Source organism: Brassica napus, chromosome A4 (assembly GCF_020379485.1).
Source record: "Brassica napus cultivar Da-Ae chromosome A4, Da-Ae, whole genome shotgun sequence".
Lineage (NCBI taxonomy): Eukaryota > Viridiplantae > Streptophyta > Magnoliopsida > Brassicales > Brassicaceae > Brassica > Brassica napus.
In genome coordinates, this window is record NC_063437.1 from 11,733,158 (window position 1) to 11,749,291 (window position 16,134).

Here is a 16,134-nt window from a genome sequence, read left to right on the forward strand (position 1 = left end):
GATTAAACGAAATGATAAAATCGTTTTATTTATGGAGGAAGATGAAGTCGGTGTGCTTCAGACAATCAAAGGATTTAGAAGATTGGACGATTTCAGAAAATCTAGGGTTCTTAGACATTGTTGTTTGAGGGGTTGGCTAGAAGAGGAGAAAAATGGGTCTTTTGTTCTTTATGCTAGATTAGGGTATGACAGCGACGATGTGATTCGGAAAGCTGAGAACGGGAGGTGTTTTACATAGGTAAAATCAAAAGGAGGAAAGTGTGAAGAAGATTAGTGAGAGAGGATTTAGGATTTTGAGAATTAGTGAGAGAGATCGAGAGATTTTGAGAATCACCGCAAAAGTTGTTCAGAGAGAGGCTGCTACTTTTCATGAAAAATTAGGGTTGGGAAACTGAATTCAAAATGAGTTTGGTTCAAAAAGTAAATCGAAAAAAATATTTGACCGGTTTGATGGATTTGTTTGGTTTCTGGGTTTTCTATTGGAAGAGGGCATATATGACATTCACTATCTTGAAAGGTTGTCACATGTTGAAAGTGTCTTGGAATGTAATTTCAAAGTGATAAAGTGTCTCAGAAAGTAAAAAATTCTATTATTAATACGTTAACGAGGCTGTTTGGGTCACACAGGAAAGGAAGTATTCCTAATCGAAAACTTGGAGGATGTTTTGTTTGAGGAATCGTTCGTCGACAGAACATACACATTTAGCGGTTTGGTCCACAACCGCCTTAACTGTTTTCTTGATATTTTATTCAAGATGTCTTAAATCGAAGGCTTGGCACAAAGCTACCAAATAAGTAATTTAAGTAAGTGTGAGAATATTACAGCTTCTGCAGTCTTGCAGATAAATATTAGTCCAAGAGAGTTAAACATTTTGTTTGTATTGATAAGCGCTTTCAACATGATTTGTCACATGATTAGCTAAGAACTTAAGCTCAGAACACTAAGAAGCTAGCCATGGCGACTTCTGCGCCTTTTAACCCGTAATCAAGACTAGGGTTTCTCCCACCGGATAAATTAGAAGGCAAGCCATTGTTGTAGAAAGTATTGACGAGTTCTTTGAATTTCGAAAACATTATATAACGCCCCGACGCCCATGGTTAATGGGCCATCCACGCCCGCTCTCTCGGCCCGGGGACCTCATCCTGTTCTAACGGTCGGTGCATTAATTTTTTTGAAGCTCGAAATCATTGTTTACTGACCCCTGCAATTACCACATGACCTTTCCCCGTGCTTTGCCTCACTTACACGGTATCGCGAATCACTACCCGATAGGTCACCCATCGTTCCACTATTCCAGCTCAAGCACGCTTAACTCTGGAGTTCTAAACGGATATGTGACAAAAAAAGCTAAGTGAAATTTGGTGACATAGGTAGTCAAATCAATTCTCTTAAGCATTTCCATATATCACAACTCGGGATGTTACAATTCACCCCTCTCAAAGAACGCAACGTCCTCGTTACGCCCCACGACAGGTCTCAAGACGCCTCTTGGGTCAGAACCGAGATGGCTAACCAGCTCTGATACCACTTATAACGCCCGACCCGTCCACGGCTAATGGGCCACCCACGCGCGCTCTCTCGGCCGTGGGCCCCATCCCGTTCCAATGGTCGGTACATTAATTTTTCTAAAGCTCGAAATCATTGTTTACTGACCCTGCAATCACCACATGACCTTTCTCCGTGCTTTGGCTTCACTCACACGGTACGCGAATCACTTCCCTATAGGCCATCCATCCTTCCACTACTCCAGCTCAAGCACATTTAACTCTGGAGTTTTAAACGGATGTGTGGCAGAAAAGATAAGTCAACTTTGGTGACATAGGTAACCAAATCAATTCTCTTAAGCCTTTCCTTTTTTTGAATTATACAGAGGTATCCTGGCCCCACATAAGTGATCCAGACTAGTCACGTGTTGCCACGTGTCGGTCCTCTGTCCCTGGCGATGCCGAAATGTTAATTCCCCAGTGGCCGGGATTCGAACCAAAAAGGTGTTTTCACCTCTTTGTCGGGAACCCAAGCAATGTAAATAGTCCCTCCCAGCGCGAATCGAACCCGGGTGACGGAAGTTACAGCCGCAACCCCTTTACCACCAGAGCTGACTCTTAAGCCTTTCCATATATCACAATTCGGAATGTTACACATTAGTTTCATGATCAAACCGCGCGCGGGCTAGACGAGTGGTGTTCATGGACACACCTATCGATGTCCTTTGGAAAGTCCCACCGTGGATAGCTTTGTTCCGTGATACATTTATTAAAGGGTATCATTGACACTGTTTGTCTCTCCCCCAATCATTTTAGTCGTGGTTCTAATCACCTTGATTTGCAGTCCTAGCCACTGTGGTGATGTTCGCAGCGCGTAACTGTTAGTTCCAACAAAAAAATGTTAGCAGATCTAATTACAAAGGAGAACTAAAACACATACTTTAGAAGCAAGAAAATAGTTGCTTCAAAAGCAAGAAACATACCGATCATGGAAGTATATGTTTCTTTGCACGTGGGTGTAGTTATTTTGTGTTCTTTTTCTCTCTTGGAAGTGATGCATGACATAAAGCTCGGGTCGATGGAGGTTGGTGGTCAGACGACCGAAGGTGGTCGATAGGTGGTTGGATGGGTGTCTTGGTGAACTGAACGAGAACCTGAAAACAGAGAGAAAACAAATGAGATGACGATAAAGACTACTAAAACAGAGAAAGGTCAAGATATAATATGGAATGGTCGAAGATAATGATGGATGGTCGATGGATGATTGAGACAATCTCAACTTGCGTATGACACTCTTTAAGAAGGTCAATGGATAAGGATTGGCCACTCAATCTGGTGGGTTGATTGACTCTCTCAATCTGTCATGTTCAGTGGCTGCTGAATCACACAAAAATCTATGAATCACGAATTAATCACAGGAACACCCTTTGATAAAAACGGAAACAACTTATATTTATTTTGCTTGATTGAAAGGTGAATATTACATGATGACTGTAAGAGATTATATGCTCAGATACAATGGTCTAACTCAAGAAGAAAAAAAAAACAAATCATAGGAAATGAAAAACTAGTCGTCAAAGAGAATAATAGGATTTTGGCCAAAATAGGGGATGATTTGATTGAATTTGGAAAGCTTGGGCATTAATTCATGATATCTTAGGACGTCCATGTTCATCGGAAAGAGATTCAGAAGGCTGTGGTGGAAGTGATGAAGTTGTTGGTCTTCAGACCTTGCAAATGTGAATGCTTTCAGAAACGGCAAGTTTACAAATGTGAAGATCCTTTTAATCCCACAGTTGCTGGTTCATGGTAGGATGGTGTCTGACCCTCCTAAATGTTTAGATGTGTCTTCTATATTCTTAGATATCTCTCCTGGTCGCCATTGGAATTGTTTGAACTCATGAACTTCCAAATAAGGCAAGTTGAGAGATCATTTGACCGGTTATGGGAAATGGTTCATAACATGAAATTTCCATGGACATTTCTTCTGGTTGTAGGCTTGTTGGAAAGCTAAAAGACCCGTATTGTGGTTCACATTTGGTTTTGGGGGAAGAAGTTTCATGGTTGTGCTGGAATCTAAACTATACTAAAAGGAGAATAAACTCAACAACTAAGGTGTCCACATCAGATTAAATAATCCACCAATCAGAAAGATTTAATTAGCCACGTCACAAGAGCTTTCTCTTTTTAAAACAAAAAAAATGGTCTTTTTTTGGGCTGAGTTTACATTTTTAAATATCACAATTCAAGCCCAAGCTTACTTTAGTCTCGGAAGCGTTGGTTTTCATCTTCTCCGACTCTTCCATCTGCACTTCGCCGTTATGCCGTTAGGGTAACCCACTCTTCAACAATCTGTTATGATCTTAAATCCTTTTTAGTGGTTTCTTTCCTCACCAATCTGTTATGATCTTAAATACTTCTTTAATGGTTTCGTTCCACATCCCCTTCTTCTCCTTTTATACAAAGCGTTTCATCTGATCTATACTCCAACCCTAATTGAAAATCTCCACTGAAGAAAGCTACAGCCACAGCGCGCCATGAAATCCACCGGAAGTCTCCCGTCTCCACCGACAAGTCTCCCGTCTCCACCGACAAGTCTCCTATCGCTGTGTATATCAACGACGTCCCGGGGCCAGCCGATTGCAAAAGGTGGGACATTTAGTCTATAACAATGTCCCTAACCGCTGATTGAAGTTTTCCATTTCAACATACATTTTTTTTTCTTGACGCAGGAAGCCCAAACTCCAAGACAACTGGGAGCATCGATGATGGAAGTTCATGTTCATGCGCTCAAGCTCCATCGCGGATTTACTAATGCTGTAACTCTGTAAGTCATGAGTTTGAGATTACCATTTACTTCCACCGTTCCACGTATTGTACAACCTGATGTCCTTAGTTTACATGAAGGTTATTTCGTTAGAGGACACAAAACATCGGCATCTTCCCAGATCAAACCAGTCGCATATGGTTCACAATTCTGATTCTTGCTTCGGTACGTCTTATATGCGTCTTCTGAATAATTCAATGCTCCTGCCAGAGTTATAGTTGTCTCTTATTGGAATATGAATAGATAATATCATAATCTATAAATGTGATCCAATTAGGATCAACTAATTGTTGTCTTATTTAAGTTTTTTCTATTATTGTGGATTTGTAATGATTTTTACTGGCTGGTGTTGTTTTGATAGATTTGATGAACTAATGAATAGGCATGAGCACCTTCTTATCATGTGCTTACAGGAAGAAGGGACGGTGGGCGTTTAATGATGACGGTGTGGTACTACCGTCACCGTCCACCTCAGTAGAGAAGTCATTGGCATATTTCAATTCCAATGGTCTTGACGTTTGGTACGTGACTACTTTTAGGTAACTTATCATTTTCCCCTTTTGATCTTTCTCTAGCTTCTTTTACAAGTCTAGGCTCTCTATTCATTTAGTTCAATAAAATTTGTTCTTTCTTTGATCCTCCTCAGATGCTCAGGTTCAAGCTAGATTCTTAAGCTTGCTATTGGCTACGGGAAGTATGTCAAGTCATCCTATTTGAAAAGGTGATTTTCTCTGGAATTAGTGTGTTTATATGTACATAATTTTTCAGTGACAGGACTCTTTTTTTGGGTCCAAATCATACATTGAAATTGGAAGAGCTTGGCATAAAACTTTTATGGTCGTTGCATCTTGGAGCTAATTTGGTTTCTCTAATCTAGAAAACCACACTACTTGATTTGACATAATCACGCAGATGTACAATATATTTTATTGGTTTTTTGTCAGTTATTTCTTTTTAATTTCGGGCCATCTCTTATGTAATCCATGATATATTGATTAACAACAAAAATGAGAAATTTGTGACATGTCCATTGCTAAGCCAATGTTTTTTTTATTTATATAAACTTCTTATTTTACAAAAGAGTGTTTATTTTTTGTTGAAGATGTCAAGTGAACACCAAGGCCGTAGTTAGTGTTATAATTTTCACCCTCGAAACTAAGGTTATAATTTTGTCACATTACTTTGATTTCTTTGTTTTAAACTATACCAAAAACTCAAGATTACATTTTATAATTTGCGGCTGTATATGACCTAACCCTTAAACATTATTACTGTTATATAATCCCTAAGAAGAGGCGGCTCTGTATACAATAAAGAAAGAGTATAGAGAGGAGAGGGAAATAAAGAAATACAGAAAAAGCATGTCACAGACGTCGAGGTAGTGTGTTTCTCGCTGTCAGTCCGTATGATCGGAGATTCGGAGCTGAAGGCAAATATACAATTTGATTGGGCAATGAGATCAGACTGGACAGCCAAAGGAAAAAGCGGAGCAGAGCGGAGCTGGGGGGGAAAGAAGCCGGCGAAGAAGAAACAAATTTCACTGTCAGATCTGGTCACCAAATATTAATATCAGAGTATAGGAAGCCTCCATTCTTTTTTTGCTTTCTGTGCAAGAATCATCAGAATGTTAAGCGCTATATTCCCTTATGAATGTTATTGACCATTGTACCTTGTATTAAAGTTTTGTATGAATTGATTAAAACGTAATGAATAGCTTGTAATATACCCAACATTTGATGGAAGTTGTAAAAATGTACATGATTTTAACAATCTATAAATCATTGAGATAATAATTTAGTAAAAACTATGACAAACCGTAACTAGTTATGAGGGTTCTAATGCTGATATTTTAGTAATAAAACATGACAAAATTGGGACTATGAAAATGGTCGTAAAAGGATACAGATTAGATGTTTTTTCAGACTTCATTTGTGACAATTTAATACTAAATTTCTGTTGTAATAAACGACTGAATTAATACGTAATCAGTCACATAATATGACAGTTTTGTGACATTATTTTTAGTTGGTAATTGTAACAAATTTGTTACTTTTTTATATTGTTGCTATTTGAAACGGAATGGTTACTGCAGTAATGCGTAGCAAACACTGTGACATTTTTGTTACCAAAAAAGATTTGTGACGACGGTATTGTAACCGTTTTAAATGGTCACAGATACGTCATAATATTATTATTGTGACGAAATATTTATTATTGTGACTCCAAAATTCGTAGTAATATAGCAATTTTCTTGTAGTGAGTTTGTCACAGCAATCCGGATTCAAGAGATTGGCTGAAGGAGCATTGTGATGCATCAAAACTGACAAATTAAAATGGGAATGCTTCCTGATCGACAAAAGTCCATGGTGAGTATCATTTTCAAAATTTTGTGTAGGAAAGTCTGAATTGTCGTTTATCATCCTATATCTAAACTTACACTTAATTATTTAGTTTTCTCAGCTACAAAAGTTTAATATGATTGACCTATTTTTCTTTTTGTATGCTGTTATTTTTGTTTCATGGTTTTCTTTCTTGAACGTGCCATCAAAACATATCGACAACATATGTGTCTGAATTGTATATGTTGTGTAAATGAGAGTTGATTGTTTTTTATTTCTTATCCAAGTTAAATCTAAAAGTAACTTTTGATGCTAATAAACTATTATTACATATGTGAGCCAGGGGTCGAAACGGTGGCTATGATGCAGCCAAAGACATGGTAACTGTCAAAGGAACGATGGATGTTAAAGAACTTGTGCCTTTTCTCGCCAATAGCTCAAATGAACCATAACATTTTCTTCCGGTCAAATAGATGAAAGTGCCACCCCTCTCGCCGTAAAAAAAAGAAGTCCCGACTACAGGAACTAAAGAGGGTAAGATTGAAGTGAAGTTTGAGAGAAGAAAACAGAGGGTGGCAAGAAGAAGGAAGAAGTTTTTGACGGCAGAGAAGATAGAAAACGAAAGATGTCGGAGATGGCAGAGAGAAGAAGAAAGAAGCCGGACACGGTGAGAAGTAAGGTGGCGGCCTGGGAAGAGGTGCTCTTGTGACGATGGTGAATAAGATGTAATATAGGTTCTTAAAATATTGTGAAGGTCAGACTTATCCGATAAGAAGTCAGAGTTGTAATCCAGGTTTAGGATATAATTACGTGAGTGAAAATTAGGTGTTGTACTCATCGTAACATGAACACGCTTTTTGGAATGATCACCGATGATAATCCTAACGGTTGCACTCCATAGCAAAACCATGCACACGCTGATAATGTTTGTAAAACTTGGGTCACAAAGATCCATTTCAGAATATAAAAATTAAATAAACCAGCTTAAATTAACCATGTATGATGTACTTTAAAACTATTCAAAGACCGTAGGAAAACTAATCACCCTCAATAAAATACCACAATAATCTACAAAACATTATTAGAAACTCTAAAGGGAAATTTAAGGAAAATTAGAATATGTAAAAACAATTCTGCGTCACACCTAATAATAGAAAAAATGGATTGCAACATTAAAAAAAATACCAAATAATTTCATCTTTAGTGTGTTAATTGTGCTACTTATATTTTGATTCTAAAATTGTATGCATATTTTATAATAACCCACAATATGTTCTAAAGAGAAAAATTAAAAATTTATATTTAATATTTACAACAACCATCAAGCAAATTATTTTTTTATGAAATACTCAATTAAACCTGATAAAAATATAACTACACAATATTTCAAGAAACTATATAAAAACTCAAACAAAACAATTAACATAGTAGTATGAATGACAAATTAAACCACAAACCTCCATTGATCAGTATGCATGATTTATTTCTCACACTCTCTTATTATATTCAAAATTTCCAAACTTTAATTCACTTTTTTGAAATTTTTTGTAAATATCGAACTTAAATGAAAGATGTGCCTTTTTTTCTTAAGGATGCGATGTAAAAGAATTTTTTTAGTAATAACAGTCTTTCATCCAATTCTAACTGATATTTAAAAATTTATAAATTTAGATATACTAATTTTAAAAGATTAATATTCAATACTAATATTTATTTGTAGAACAGAAATACACTTAGTGATAAATATTATCATTATATACATGTATGTGACATCATTTAAATATTTAATTTTAATAATATATATATATAATTATTTATGTTTAAGATAAATTTGTGAGTTGAGATAAATATGTTATTTTATCTTTTAAAATATTAAAATAACAAGGATATTATAAAATACAAAATTATGATTTGTTTTTCTTCTCCAAAAACTCCAGCTATATGCAAAATAATTTTCCTAAAAGAAAATAAAACAGAAGTATTTTAAGAATAAAATAGAAGCAGAATTAGAAACTGAAATCTGAGTCATGAATTAGCAAATTTCTTACTGAATTGCGAGGAAAGAGGAAGAATCTATGAAACTATATAATTTTATTTTTTTCAGAAATGAAAGATACAGAGAAGGTTGCTTTCTTTTTTTCTCAATTTTTTTTAAAGATATATTAAAAGAGTATATAGTGTAGATAAAGATGAATAGTTTAAGATAAATATTTCTTTTTAAAACAATCTTTTCTTTGTAAAACCGTTACTTTAAATATAAAATAAATTAGGAGTTGAGAAATATTCCAATTGGACAATTTAGTAAATTTATATATACATAAGTGTATTTTTCAAAAAAAACTTACACAATGGTGTAGTTTTACGGCGGCTTGAGCAAACCAAGCCTCCGCCATTTCAGAATCTCCTTGTTGAATGGCCTGTTCTCCACGGTCGGAATAGGCGGGTCAATTCCCTCCCTGAGAACCGTACTTGAGAGTTTCCTACCTCATACGGCTCGACAACCAACTCTTTTGTTTTGGTGTACCAGTTTTTTTCACTTTAACCTACTTTCACTTAAATTAAAATCTTACTGTAGTGTATTTCTCCAAATTTTCCCATTTAGTTTTTATCATAAACCAAAAAGCAGCATATAAAATTAATGAATTTAGGTATATTTATATTAAGTTTGAGATCTTATTTTGAGATAGAAAAATTTCCTGACTGAACGTTTATAATCCAAACTTATCGCTAAATATTGTTTCATATTTTATACACACAACTGTATCTAGAGAAAAGTAGAATATCTACTAAATAGAAAGTAGGTTAAATTGTTCATAATGAATAATAAAATACAATAAATTATAAATATATACATATATATTAAGTAGGTTTTTTTGTCCTTTTTATTAGATCATCAAAGCAAGTAATGTACCAAAAATTAAATCATAAGCACATTTCTTAAAAACAACCAAGATTTTAGTTAACTGTCTATACATCATTTATCGCCAAGTGATATGCCTCTGGTTACATATTAGTTTTAAACATTGAGTTGGTGATAGTGATACTACTAAGCTACTTCGAATAATTTTATTATTTCAAATAATGTGAAAATAACCTTTTTAAGTGTGAGAAATACTTTAGAACATAGATTTTGGTCTAAGCGAATGTCATACAATTTTGGTTATCAGGTACAGAAACAACGTTAATAAACATTTTTTAGTGTTTAAATAATCGAAATGCAGTAGTTAGACACCTTTTTAAAAACTATTTTCTGAATGCCTAAACAGATTTCTTAAAAAGTTATTCTATAAAAATCGTTTTGTTTAAATCCAATTTTTAGAATATTGCTTTTAAAAAATTAAACTTTCTTGAAAGATACTCAGTACATATTATGATCTTTCAACTCTTTGCAGTTGCACATACTTCAGAATAATATTTTTATAAGTTTATAAAAATAAATATTCTCAAATGTATGAAAATTACTTAAAACGTACATTCAAAAGACATAATCCGCGCGTAGCGCGGAGAAAAGATCTAGTTCACTTTAATAGGATGATACTCGCAAGCAATCGCATGGACCAGAGAATCTCCGGTTTGTAAATTGCACAACACATTGGTCCATGCAAACTTCACAAGTAGACAAAACCGGGTTATTGGTCGTCTGTCTTTTATTTTCTCATTTCTTGCTCACCTGCCATCTCCATTCTTTTGTAATAACTCAGCCAATACGAATCAAACTGCCTGCAGAAACGTAAATCTATTCCATTTTGATTCTTTTATTAAACAATAAATCTGGAGGAAGACCAAAAAAGAAAGAACAATGTAGTTGTTAGCTCTGCTAGACTTACAAAACTTTTGAAGCTAAAAATCAAATCATCACAACACGTATAACTCCCCTGCTTTTGCAGGCTTTAACAGTGTACAATCCTCCCTTCTTGTTAGAGCGGATCATGTTCTTGAAGCCTCTTCTTTTTCCATTAGAGCAGCCAGATTGTGCAGAACGGAGTAGATCTCTTCTTTACGAGGGTGATGCCACCCGTCTGAGACTGTGAAAGTTTCAACTTTCTCCCCGATTCCAATCCAACTACGAGCTTTCTCTTTGTTCACCCTTCTCTTCTTCATATCCCCTCTCAGCTTCTCTACTGGTTCCCAGTTTCCCTGATCTGCGTGAATGCTCGACAGTAATACGTATGGCGCAGACGACTCAGGGTCCAGTCTGATCAGCTCTTCCGCTGCTCTCTTTCCCAATTCTACATTCCCATGGATCCTTGATACTCCTAGGATCGCATTCCAGATATGCTCGTCCGGTTTAAAAGGCATTTTCTCCATCCTGCTCATCAACTCTTTAAAACAACCAGCACGACCTAGGAGATCTATCAGACATGCGTAATGTTCTTGGTCGGGAACGATCCCGTAATCAACAGTCATTGAATCAAACCACCTGACTCCTTCCTCCACCAGACCTGAGTGACTGCAGGCACTGAGAATCACAACCAGAGTCGTCCGGTTCGGATTAACTCCGATCTTGATCATCTCATCAACCATGCGCAAGGCCTTGTGGCCACGCCCGTGATGCGCTAACGCGGAAATCATCGTATTCCACAGGACACAGTCTCGCTTGTCATCACCGTAAAGATTGAAAACTCGCTCGCTGGACTCTAAACTCCCTGATCTGGAGTGCATATCGATCAAAGAACTAACAACAATCGCATTGGGTACAACATTCGTACGGATCATGTACCCATGAATCTGCTTCCCGTGTCTAAGAGACGCAGAGGCGCAGAGACAGCTGCTGAAAGTAAACTGCTCTGGTTTAACCCTCAAAGCAATCATTTTTCTAAACAAGTCGAGCGCGTGGTCCCCTGAGCCTTGTCTAACATATCCAGCAATTAATGCAGTCCAAGAAACTGGATTTTTCTCTGGCATCTTCGTGAATAACTCGTTAGCCGATTCCATATCACCTAGTTTGGCGTATCCAGAGATGAGAGTAGTCCAAATATAATTATCCTTCACTACCATCTCATCGAAACGTCTTCTAGCGCTCTCCATCTGACCACATTTAGCATAAGCATCGATGATAGAACACGAAAGCACCACATTTGATAAAAACCCAGCAACAAGAACCTGCCCGTGAGCTTGCCGGTTAAGCCCGAGCTCCCTCGATTTCACACAAGCAGTCAAAACCCCCGCGAAGCTGAACTCGTTGAACTTGATCCCAGATCTCCTCAGCTCTCTATAAAACCACAGAGCCTCGTTTAGATTCCCACTCTGAGCGTAACCAATCACCATCGTGTTCCACGAGACGACATCCCTCTCAGGCATACCGTCGAACACCACCCGCGCACGAGTCAACATCCCCGATTTAACGTACCCGGAGATCATATTGTTCCACGAGTACAAGTTTCTGAAATGCATTTTGTCGAACACTTTGCGTGCGTCTACGGGTTTACCGCATTTCATGTACATTCCGATCAGATGATTGGATAAAAGCGTGTTGGGGGTGGTCTTGAATCCGGTGATCTTCAAGTGGCGATGAATCCATTTGCCTTGTCTCAAGGACCTCGTGTCTCCGCAGCGCTGGAGGAGAGAGGCGAGGACTTGGAAGGGTAAGCGAATCCCTTGCTTCGTGAGGGACTCGAGACGAGACACCGCTTGAGAGAGCTCTTCCTTGGCGGCGTGGCTGCTGAGAAACGATCGCGCGACACAGATGGGCCGTTTCTGAGGGTTACTGATGGGCATTGGAGGGAGAAACCACCATGGGAGGAGGAGACTTGACTCCTTGGATGTCCACCGGCGAGTACAAGTCTGAGAGGTTTAACGGCGGCGAGATTCGCCGGTACGAAATCATATGACGAATGTTTCGGCCGTCGGATCGGATTAGAAAACCGGATCTGGTTTTGGGGTATTGGACCATACAAACAAAGACCATCCTTTTTCAGTTTTGGGCTTCTTCAGCCCACGGGCCTCTGTTTTTAAGGTATCTTGTATTTCGATGGAAATGTATTTATTTATCTCCTAGTCAAGACAAAACCAGGTTGAGGAATGTAAAGTACTGAAAATGTTGTATACTAGGTGGGGGAAGGATTGATGCCGAGTTTAATGAAACAAAAGCCTTTCTAGTGAATAACGGTAAGTCGGTAACGTTGTAGCCGGCCATGGCATCACCGGTCTTGGGATCGAACCAATTGGTCTGATCAAATCCGATACAACACAGACGATAGACATTTTATTGAATTTAATGGGTTTCCAAATCATAACTCATCTAGCTTATCAAGATATTCAAAAAGCTATTCAATTATGTATATTTCTATACTTTCTGTACATTGATAAATACTAATCTTCAAATTTTTATTGAAAACAAAAGCTATGTATTTCCGTTTATAATTATTTTTTTCTGCGAGCAGCTACAAATTTTATTGATAAAATAAAAGAATTCAGATGTCATTTAATTATAAAAACATATGACATCTTTTATGGAAACGAATTACTGCTACTTTTATTACAAGATGTGTTTCAAAGGGCATTGTGGGTCTGGATATATAAGAGCAGCCAAATCTGAAATTGGTTGGCTGATATATAAGAGCAGCCAAATCTGAAATTGGTTGGCTTTGGAAATCAAATCCATTGTTATTCCTTTGGAAAATTCTCCTAAACAGCCTTTTTAAAGTTTTTGTCAACTATTTTTGTGAAAATAAACTAAAAAAAGCTATCTTAGAAAATTTCTCTATTCTATTCTCCTTTCCTTATGCAGTATATGAATCTTTTAGCTTTCCTAATCATAGTAAGATTATCAATTCTCTTTATAGCTATTGGTTATAAATCAAAAAGGAAAAGGAGATAAAATTGTTAATTCTGATCTAACCTTAACCTATTGTTTCTTCTTTCCTTTCAAAATAATTTCATTTATCCTAGAAAAAAAGAAGATACATATATATTGGGACAAAAGTCCATATAAGAAGAAGAAGAAGAACCTGTTCTGTGTGTGTACTAAGAAGAGATAAAGAATGTGTTGAGTTTCAATTAGACAAAATTTTGTCTGTACAAAGAATATACAACAAAAACAAACATATCATCCTTTCATTACACGAGGCACCTTCTTTCTAGTATTCAGGGCTGTACAGGGTTATCAGGTGTTCTTCGTTACTGCTCTTTCTTGATTCGTACCATCTTACTGTTCCTGAAGACCCAAATATCAAATCTGCATTGCCACCACAAGAATCAAATATAATGGATGATATCCAAAAGTAAAATTAGACTTTATTTTTTGTTATTTTACCTGAAGAAGCTTGCTGTTCCTCTTCCTTGGTCCCATGAAGTATCATTGTGCCTGTGAGCACAGTGATGAATCCACATATCTCAGAGGCTATACTGGCTGCGTCTTGCCCAGACCAGTCCTGTTAGAAGCATTGGATGCCATCTTTACAAATCGAAATTTTAAAAACACAATTGCTGATGGAGAGACCCTGTATAGTTAATAAAACGTACCTTGAACATAATGGCACTAGCAACGATTGTGAGGGTTGTGAACATTACATAGTACACGGGAGAGACAATTGCTGCATTGAATGTATCCAACGCCTGCCAAAAGGAATACATATTAGAACGAATCATAGGCCAAAAGTTTCACTGGGCATTACAATGTACCTTGTTGAGATAAATTAATTGTATAACGACACAGGTTGCTGCAACCATTAAAAAAATCCATGTCTGCGGATACCCGATCTGGTTTACTCCTTCCATTGTTAACTTTATCGCAATTCCAATGGCCTTTATGCTCATAACCTGTTTAAAAGACATTAGAGAGGCACCAGCAGCAAGAAAAGAGCTCAAAATTAATTAAAGCTAAGCTGAAGCAAGCTTACAGTGAGAGCACCCATTAATGAACAGATTCCAATATAAACCAGAATGTTGGTTTGGCCGCAGAGAGGTTCAAAGTGGAGAATCAAAGCAAGGACAATCGACATGGTTATGGCTACGTAAACTAGAAAAGCTGGCTGAGTGGCCAGATTCCATATTTCTTGGACGGAATCAGGAGTCTGCTCCTTAGGAGCGTGAATGACAATAACAACGGAGCCGACGATGCAAGAAACACATCCAAGAACCCCCATTTTCTTAAGCTTTTCTTTTAACAAGAAATGCGCCAAAACAGCACTGATGATTATACTTAAAGCACCAAGGGGAGTGACAAGTACAGCTGGTGCATAAATGTAGGCCACAAAGTTTGCAGCTTCTCCAACAATCACTAAAACAATTTTTGAGCAATCTTGTTTAGACTATGTTGTGATCTGACAATAGGGCCGGCCCTGAGATTTTAGAGGCTAGAGGCCAATGTTTCATTCGACTTTACCCAGGACCGGCCTTATCTAACATATATTAATATAAATAAGATGAGAAAGACTCACTAGTGACCATGCCCGCCCACCAAAGAGGCTCGAGTAAGTATGTATAACCTCCATACCCTGCACCATCAAGTGAATCACAATTACATATGATTCCTTTTCATTCAAGATAGGCAAGTTTGTTTGTTATCAAGTGAAGACCTGCACGGGTCCCGTTGGCAGCAGCACGCTTGAGACCTTTCTTTTTAACGATGAAGCTGGAGCCAATGAAAACACTAGACGCTACTGCTAGTATCAACCCCTTCCCATTGTCCGACTCCATATTCTTTTTTTTCTCCGAATCGGAAGAGGATTCTAGTTCGGTTTCAGGATGAATCGCGGATTGGTGTTGGTGATAAAGAGAGAATGGATGACGAAAGATGCAACGCTGCCGTCGGCCGTCTCAGACGACTTGTGCGATTTGCTTGATGAATTTCAAAATGAGAGAGAAGAGTCTTTGGCTTCTATTCAACTTTCACACGTTTTACTCTTTGATTTGTCTACACACCTCGCCATCTTCGGTTTATTTCGGTTTAAGATAATATACCGAGTAAATTGATTTGTGCGGTTTGGTCTAATAATCAAATTCAATTTGATTTATTAATTGCTGTATTTTTTGTTTACTTTCGATTTGATTTCAAAAGATCGATCAATTTGATAAGTTTTACTTCTTCTTTTTTGCCGTCTGTTAAGTTTTAGTTATTTCAGTTTATATGTTAAAAAGTTTTAAACCAATTGGTTTATAAATACCAAACCAAACTGAGTGTCGGTTGAAAACAATATGTTTACTGATCGGTTTTGTGCTGTGAACCGATTTGACTAAACATCGGTTCGATTGGCCGACTCGTTTTGGTTTTATACCTATGACTTACTTCTCTTTCTATTTTTTTTCTTTATTGTATGAATAAGCACATGCGTATCATAAAGGCTGCAGCATTAGCCGCCGGGACTTTGTGAATTGATTTATTAGTACAATAACTACTTTCTAATTAGCCAACTAATTGATGACTCTGTTGTTCCTAGTGGACTAGTGAGAGAGTATTAAAATGCCGAAATAAAACTTTACATAACACCGAGCCGACTCTACAACATTTGTTACTCTTTTACCACCCATTTCAAATTTAAT

The 16,134-nt window shown here is 37.2% G+C and overlaps 2 protein-coding genes and 1 pseudogene across 3 annotated transcripts; all 3 read right to left on the reverse strand.

The window, feature by feature from the left end:
• Window positions 1-746: 746 nt before the first annotated feature.
• On the reverse strand, window positions 747-4,143 carry LOC125608186 (annotated as a pseudogene).
• Window positions 4,144-10,214: 6,071 nt separating this feature from the next.
• On the reverse strand, window positions 10,215-12,883 carry LOC125607972 (pentatricopeptide repeat-containing protein At2g21090-like). 2 transcript variants are annotated; one of them, XR_007339015.1, is made up of 2 exons: window positions 10,479-12,883; window positions 10,215-10,371 (listed from the first exon to the last, which is right to left on the reverse strand). XR_007339015.1 is itself a non-coding variant. In XM_048777579.1 (1 exon), exon 1 carries the CDS (start codon window positions 12,367-12,369, stop codon window positions 10,579-10,581), a length of 1,791 nt encoding a protein of 596 aa, XP_048633536.1. In that variant the 5' UTR covers window positions 12,370-12,882; the 3' UTR covers window positions 10,379-10,578. The 2 variants fall into 2 exon arrangements, 1 of the variants encoding a protein (XP_048633536.1); XM_048777579.1 differs by lacking the exon at window positions 10,215-10,371 and having other exon boundaries at window positions 10,379-12,882.
• Window positions 12,884-13,626: 743 nt separating this feature from the next.
• On the reverse strand, window positions 13,627-15,484 carry LOC106420589 (probable magnesium transporter NIPA6). The gene is made up of 7 exons (XM_013861450.3): window positions 15,171-15,484; window positions 15,033-15,089; window positions 14,493-14,872; window positions 14,275-14,412; window positions 14,116-14,208; window positions 13,907-14,024; window positions 13,627-13,828 (listed from the first exon to the last, which is right to left on the reverse strand). The coding sequence occupies exons 1-7, from the start codon at window positions 15,289-15,291 to the stop codon at window positions 13,731-13,733; spliced, it is 1,005 nt and encodes a 334-aa protein (XP_013716904.2). The 5' UTR covers window positions 15,292-15,484; the 3' UTR covers window positions 13,627-13,730.
• Between the last annotated feature and the right edge of the window lie 650 nt (window positions 15,485-16,134).

Coding starts and splice junctions, on each gene's coding strand:
- LOC106420589 (XM_013861450.3), bottom strand. CDS start 15,291: ATGGAGTCGGACAATGGGAAGGGGTTGATACTAGCAGTAGCGTCTAGT. Junction 14,873..15,032: donor GTGGGCGGGCATGGTCACTA/GTGAGTCTTTCT, acceptor AAATTGTTTTAG/TGATTGTTGGAGAAGCTGCA. Junction 13,829..13,906: donor GGAACAGCAAGCTTCTTCAG/GTAAAATAACAA, acceptor GTGGCAATGCAG/ATTTGATATTTGGGTCTTCA.
- LOC125607972 (XM_048777579.1), bottom strand. CDS start 12,369: ATGCCCATCAGTAACCCTCAGAAACGGCCCATCTGTGTCGCGCGATCG.